Genomic DNA, 7,168 nt, shown 5'->3' with positions numbered 1-7,168 from the left:
TATAAAAAATCTGGCGGCGGGGGATGGAGGGGGCATTCTGTAATGGAACTTGTCAGCAAAAAGAAAATGGCAAATAAATGTGAGAAAGGGGCCGAAGGAGGGCAAGACAGTACATAGGGTGCCCCCCACCCACCCGGCTTTTAATGATTCAAGCAAAAAAATCTCTGCTTTGTGTGTAACTGGCACGGTGAACGTGGGAAAGCACACGAAGACCTTTCTCTCCCCACAGCTGATCCAACTTTCCAGTTTTCAGGTTGTTCACAGTGATTTCACTTTCAGTGGAAACGGGCGTCCCATCCCCAGGAAAGGAAGGCTTTCCTGCGTATGTAAAAAAGTAAACAGGTACTTTGTCCTTGCAAAAGAAAACTTCATTCTCTGCACTTCCCCGGGATCTGCAAAGCGCCCCGCGGAAGTCCCGGTACTTAGTAGAAGCTCATTAAAGTTTCCCCTTTGCTCCCCGTTCGCCCGCTGGCCCTTTCTCAGAGCCAGACAGGCACAGCTCTGAGAAGGGGAGAAGTCCGAACAGGGAGCTGTGAAGACAAAATAAGGGAGTCCCGAGCCAGTACCCTTTAGTTCAAAGAAAGGGAGCGGGGTGGGGGGAAAGGCAGCCCCGCCCTGGGACTGAAAAGTCTGGATTCTTACAGCTGCAAGGTGGTGGATATTTTATGGGTTTTCTTCCCCACAAAATACACTCCTATAAGCAGAGATTCCCCCCTCTCCACCCGGACGAGAGGTGACGCAATGTCCTCAAACACTACCACCACCCCCAATAAAAAAGAAAAGGGAAGAGGGAGCGTCTTGCAACCCCTTCGCTTCACACAAGTCCAGCCACTCCCTTTCCTCCCAGCCGCTTTCCATCCCTTCCCCCATCCCCTAAAAAGTTTGATGACCGCAAAGGAAACCGAAAAAAAAGTTGTCTTGCCCCAGTCCTGGCGGGCCATCAGCATCTCTTTTGTTCACTGCGAACCCACAGTCCCCCGTGACGTCACCCGGAGCCCGGGCCAATCGGCGCGCGGTCGGCTGCGGCTGCGGCGGCGGGCGGGGCGGGGACAGCCCGGCGGGTCTCTCCTCCCCCGCGCCCCGGGCCTCCAGCGGGGCGGGAGGGGACCGTCCCATATAAGCCCGGGCTCCCGGGGCTCGGACGCCCGCGCCGGCTGTGCTGCACAGGGGGAGGAGAGGGAACCCCAGGCGCGAGCGGGAAGAGGGGACCTGCAGCCACAACTTCTCTGGTCCTCTGCATCCCCTCTGTCCCTCCACCCGTCTCCTTCCCCACCTTCTGGCCCCTACCTTCTTGGAGGCGACAACCCCCGGGAGGCATTAGAAGGGATTTTTCCCGCAGGTTGCGAAGGGAAGCAAACTTGGTGGCAACTTGCCTCCCGGTGCGGGCGTCTCTCCCCCACCGTCTCAACATGCTCAGGGGTCCGGGGCCCGGGCTGCTGCTGCTGGCCGTCCTGTACCTGGGGACAGCGGTGCCCTCCACGGGAGCCTCGAAGAGCAAGAGGCAGGCTCAGCAAATGGTTCAGCCCCAGGCCCCGGTGGCTGTCAGTCAAAGCAAGCGTGAGTACTGACCGCGGGCTGAAACAGGCTGCCTCAGGGATGGGACCCTAAAGCCGACCAAAGTTGGGGCTGAAGTTTTGTGCGCGCGCGTGTGTGCGAGTGTGTGCGCGCTTTACTGAGAGAAACCAACTGTGCACACAAAAGGATCGAGTTTTGAGCAGGCTGGTTCTGAGGGCCTAGGATGATAAGATCATGCATTGGAGGACGAGGACTCTGCGACTTTCCCGTGTTCTAGTAAATTCTGCACGTTCAGATGGTCCTTCTAGGAATTAACCAAAACTTGCCTTTGAAGAGAAAAATGATGCATGTCTATAAATTTTCCGTCCGGGATTAGTGTGGTCCTTACTGCTAATTTCCTTCTGCTAAATAATTGGTCAAATATTTTCAACATGGGGGTGGAAAGGGGGTATTGAAATAGCTGTCTTGTTTTTAACTAACTTGGAAGAGATGTAATTGGTTCCGACCTCTTTAGGGCCGCTTAGGATACTTCACCAAGAACAGAGGTTGGAATTCTTTCCGTTTTTCAAAGACACACCCTCATTTGCTTTGAGAAACCTGCTTAAAGTTGTCCTTTTTGACTATTACTCCAAAAGAATATTTAAGTTCCTTGCTTTTAGAAATGTTTTAAAAATGTGATTTCAATTGTCTGCCTTCCAAAATGTTTCCAACTTTTTTTATGTAGACCCCTGGCCAGTTGGAAATGACATCATTGTATATAACTTTTAGCAAAGTTAAAAGGAAAACAAATATATACCTAAATATTCCCATGAAGAAAATTCCATAATTTTGGGAAAAGGAGAAATGCAAATGTAGTAATGTTTTCCTTCAATTATTTGCAGCCGGTTGTTATGACAATGGAAAACATTATCAGATAAATCAACAGTGGGAGCGGACCTACCTGGGCAATGCCTTGGTTTGTACTTGTTACGGAGGAAGCCGAGGTTTTAACTGCGAGAGTAAACCTGAAGGTAAGTGACAACGAGCCCCATAGTTAGTATCTTTTAATACATGAAGTGGTAATTGTTAAACTTTGCATTAGTAAGTAAAAATACATACACCCTTTTTCTAATACAATTATGTGTCATTTCCTCTTAATAAACGTTTAAAAACTGCTTATGTTTGCTTTTCACATGCTTTTACCTTTAAAACAAAGAAACAAATCTTTCCCAAATTAGTTCCTAGAGTCTTCTTTTTGCTTTACTCTCCCAAAGTTTTTGATGAGAAAATGAAAGATTTTGTGTGTCCTCCGACAAAAAAAAAAAAATTGCTTATAAAATTTTAATTTATTAGAAAGCAGTCTCAAATCTTAAACTGTTAGTTTATGAGCCAGAAAACACTTTGGGGACTTATATTGTAAAATGATTTGTCAGCGGCAGTTAACACAAAACCACTAGCCACTTCAAAGTTCTCATTCCTTTAGGACCAATGATATTTTTCTTATAAATTACAGCAACTCTGTCAGAGAAGCACTGATGAGGGGAAAATGGAAATCATAGGATTAACAAATGTCAAGGCCTGGTGGGAGGTGGGGATCTTCGAATTGTTTGTTTGTTTTTATTTTGTTTTGTTTTTGAGACAGAGTCTTGCTCTGTCACCAGGCTGGAGTGCAGTAGCGCTGTCTCAGCTCACTGCAACCTCTGCCTCCCGGGTTCAAGCAAATCTCCTGCCTCAGCCTCCTGAGTAGCTGGGACTACAGGCACATGCCACTACACCCAGCTAATTTTCATATTTTTAGTAGAGACGGGGTTTCACCATATTAGTCAGGGTGGTCTCGACTTCCTGACCTCAGGTGATCCACCCGCCTCAGCCTCCCAAAGTGCTGGGATTACAGGCGTGAGCCACTGTGCCCAGCCAATTGTTTGCTTTTTATGTGAACCTTGCTTTGACTTCCTGAGTCAGAGATTGGAATCTGAAACCCTTCACAAATCTAGCTCTGTCATAAGTTAGTTCTTTATATAGCCTTTTCCTAACAGCCTGAGATTTTTTTACAATGTGAATAATTTACAGAAAATTTGACAATATGTCCAAAAAACCATGGCCTTATTAGAGCTTAGGATAAAAATCTGTATCTCTCACTTCATTTTATTCTTTGAGTTGTACCATGTTATTTGTGGAATAGAAAAGTGTGTTTTCCTTTAGAGGGAATTAGTGAATTAGAAAAGCTTGTACCTAAATGAGGCTCACATGGACTTTCATTTGCCCCTCAGCTGAAGAGACTTGCTTTGACAAGTACACTGGAAACACTTACCGAGTGGGTGACACTTATGAGCGTCCTAAAGACTCCATGATCTGGGACTGTACCTGCATCGGGGCTGGGCGAGGGAGAATAAGCTGTACCATCGCAAGTAAGGAAGACATTGTGTAAAATGACGCCAAAATATCAAATATGAATTTCTCTGTTACCATCACTGTCATTTTCTGTTATCCATGACTGGATATTCCTAACTTTGGGATTTGCCCCTGGTGACCACATACTCTTAAGTGGTCACCCAACTGGTTCCTGTGTTTCTTAAAGACGGGTATGAGCACAGATGGAATCAGTGTTTGGTGTGTGTGCATTTATGAGTGTGTGTTTGTGTACACAGCAGAACCAAGAGACCTCTTGGGTTCCATTTCAGTAAGACATGCTTAGGGGAGTTGCCCATTTTAAATCACCTGGATATCCTCAAGCGAGATAAATCACGAGACTTTTCTGCGGTGACTGGGAAGGTGTTCATGAAGAGTGAACCAGCCATGTGTTGTCTGGTCTTCTTGTTTGCAATGCAGAGACCTCTTGCACCTCACAGAAACAGTCTGGTTTCTTGGTGACCAGTAGGTTATACCCAGGAAGCAGATGTCACTATTCCTAGGGATAATACAAAATTATTAAACCAATAGTGTTTGCTAAGGAACTTTGGGAACGGGGCTGATTCTCATCAACTCTAGTTTAGCTAAGGCACTCTTTCCAGTATGATTCACTGGGTTCCCAATAGATTCTACTAACATAGTATTTAAGTTTTTTAATCAATCCTTTAAATATAAGTCATCTTAAAGACTTCTATTCAAAAGAACAAGTCCCGTGTGAATAGGCCCAATCAACTTTCCCCATACTTCATGTTAGGGTTTATCCAAGTTCACAGGCAAATCACAAGAGGCAAGGGTCCATAGTGTTTACAATCTGGTTCAGCATTTGAATGTGCCATTGGGCTTAACAACTTAGAAAACTACCAGGATTTCCACACTTTATATGCGTATGTCTGTTTGCTTTCCACCAAAATGACATTTCTATCCTAGGGTAAAATACAGGCTCTCCATGCTCCCAAAAGCTGGAGTGCTATGCCTGATGTGGCCTTTTCACTGAATTAGTCTCAGTCTTAGCCTGCTGTGTATGAGTGAAGACCAAGCCTCCCAGCCTTTCTTTTCTGCTTAGGACCCAATTTCCTGTGATCTCTCTGGGAAAGCAGGATTTATGACCTCTTTCTTGCCATCCAGTTTTCTCTGTGGTTTTCCATTGTGTTCTAAGCAAGACGCTTAATTGAATTGACTCCAAGTGACCAGACCTGTTAATGTTTCCCCTCTCTCTGATGGGAAAGCTGTTATCTGTGTCTCTACTTTAGCCAGCCTAAGTACCTACCATGGGTGGAACATGAGACCAAAAAAAAAAAAAAAAAATCTGCCCTCTCCTAACATTTTCATTGTATCTTCAACAGACCGCTGCCATGAAGGGGGTCAGTCCTACAAGATTGGTGACACCTGGAGGAGACCACATGAAACTGGTGGTTACATGTTAGAGTGTGTGTGTCTTGGTAATGGAAAAGGAGAATGGACCTGCAAGCCCATAGGTGTGTGAGTCTTAGGGCTGAGCAAGAGTTGGGATGCTTAGTTCTAATGTGGGGTTGGACCAGAATCACATCTACATAGGTCATAGACCTGAATTCCAATGAAAACCAATAAAGAAATGGGAATTTTATTTGAAATAATGAATTATTATATAATCCATAGTCTTCTTACAGGAATCAGATCAAAAAGTACTGACTACACATAGAAGTCTTAACTTTGCTTCAAAAGCATAGGGTAGAATTGAAAGATTTAGAATGAAGTCATTTCTTTTACCTAATAGCTGATCTCAGATTCCTCCTTGGTCAAGATATAATTTATTTAAAAGAAAAAAAAAATGACACTTTGGACACATTTCTATATGGAATGTCCTGGACTGAAACATGAAATAGTGTGTGCTTGTCACACTCTGGTCATTTCTTTTCAAATTAAAAATTGTTGAGCTTCTTTGTGTCTCAATCCTCAGTTGAATTCTGTAAGTACAAGCCTGAATGTTTCTAGCTATAAATTTTACTCTGTTTATTTATCTTCTAATTTAGAGGTTTTTGTCTTGTTTTGCTTTCCAATATTTAAAAACAGCTTTTTTTGTCATTATATTTAGGCCACTCAAAATTCATAATTGGTCATTTATAATTAAGATTGGAATTTTGCATATGTAGTCTCCCACAAACTAGATACATACATAGATCCTTGCTACTGGAAATGCTGGTGGGAAGTTTGGAGCTGGCTGAAAATATGTAGTCCATGTACTTATTAGGAGAATGGAATTTTTGCCTGCCAGCTCAGCTTGAGTTTTCTTTTGCCTTGGCTACTTACTGTGTGCTTAGATGCTGGGTGTGTCATTCTTTCTGAACAGAGTGCCACTTAAAAAAAAAGTGGCTGAATTTTTGCTTACACACTACACTTTAAATTACAGGGAGCTTGCACAATTCAAAATAACCTTTTTTTCCTGTTTTTCTTCCAAATTCCCCTACAGCTGAGAAGTGTTTTGATCATGCTGCTGGGACTTCCTATGTGGTCGGAGAAACCTGGGAGAAGCCCTACCAAGGCTGGATGATGGTGGATTGTACTTGCCTGGGAGAAGGCAGCGGACGCATCACTTGCACCTCTAGAAGTATGTTTTACATCTTTATGTTAAAGATTAAGCCAGGTATTGTTTTCTGGATTCCTAGAAAGAATGGTAATACTATGTCACTTAGAACACATCCAGTATACCAGCATGCTTTGGTAACTTATGGATGTCAAGAAAACTTTCATAACCAACTTATTCGGCATCTTCAGAGAAGACTACATAAATAGAAAAACATACCACTTCAATAAGGTTCAATCTCAGCTCACTGCCACTGACATAGAGTTGAACAAAAGGTTTAGGTTTCCTTCTATGTTTGAAATTTAAATAAGGCACATTCATAGGCTAAATTGATAAAATTAAAAAGAAGTTATCCCATAAATTAAAATGATTTATCCACTCTGGAGTTAAGGATAGTGTCTCTGACCTAACGCATTTTATTAGTGCTGTAAAGAAGCCGGCCTCTGACGTCTTTACTGCTCCTTCTAAGATTGTCTTGGGGTCTTAATTGTTGCCTTTGGGTTTCAAGGCTCCTTTTTTGATATTTTAAACTAATAACAACTAGAGAGTTTGTTGAAGTAAAACAGCCATTAACTACTGGTGTTGTAAATAAGTTTAAAATCAAATCCAAATAATTTGAACCTATTTTATTTATCTAGCTGAAAATATTTAACTACCTTAACATAGCCATCATCCAAATTTGAATTCTTTGCTAACAAAAAATAG

General features: G+C 43.1%; 1 protein-coding gene across 17 annotated transcripts in view; it reads left to right on the top strand.

Annotated features, from left to right (window-relative positions):
• Positions 1–1,077: 1,077 nt before the first annotated feature.
• Positions 1,078–7,168, top strand: part of FN1 (fibronectin 1) — a 74,879-nt gene continuing 68,788 nt past the window's right edge. For 12 of the 17 annotated variants that reach the window (XM_055290544.2, XM_055290539.2, XM_055290538.2 and 9 more), the window contains exons 1-5: positions 1,100–1,557; positions 2,397–2,525; positions 3,765–3,902; positions 5,247–5,378; positions 6,350–6,487. In XM_055290544.2, coding sequence (XP_055146519.1) covers positions 1,410–1,557; positions 2,397–2,525; positions 3,765–3,902; positions 5,247–5,378; positions 6,350–6,487 — 685 coding nt within the window. In that variant the 5' untranslated portion in view covers positions 1,100–1,409. Of the gene's footprint in view, positions 1,558–2,396; positions 2,526–3,764; positions 3,903–5,246; positions 5,379–6,349; positions 6,488–7,168 lie in introns of all 17 variants that reach the window. The other 5 variants (XM_055290546.2, XM_055290545.2, XM_055290531.2 and 2 more) reach the window with 3 other exon arrangements.

The sequence above is a fragment of the Symphalangus syndactylus genome, chromosome 8, assembly GCF_028878055.3.
Source record: "Symphalangus syndactylus isolate Jambi chromosome 8, NHGRI_mSymSyn1-v2.1_pri, whole genome shotgun sequence".
Taxonomy (NCBI): Eukaryota; Metazoa; Chordata; class Mammalia; order Primates; family Hylobatidae; genus Symphalangus; species Symphalangus syndactylus.
This window is presented reverse-complemented; position numbering and strand designations above follow the sequence as displayed.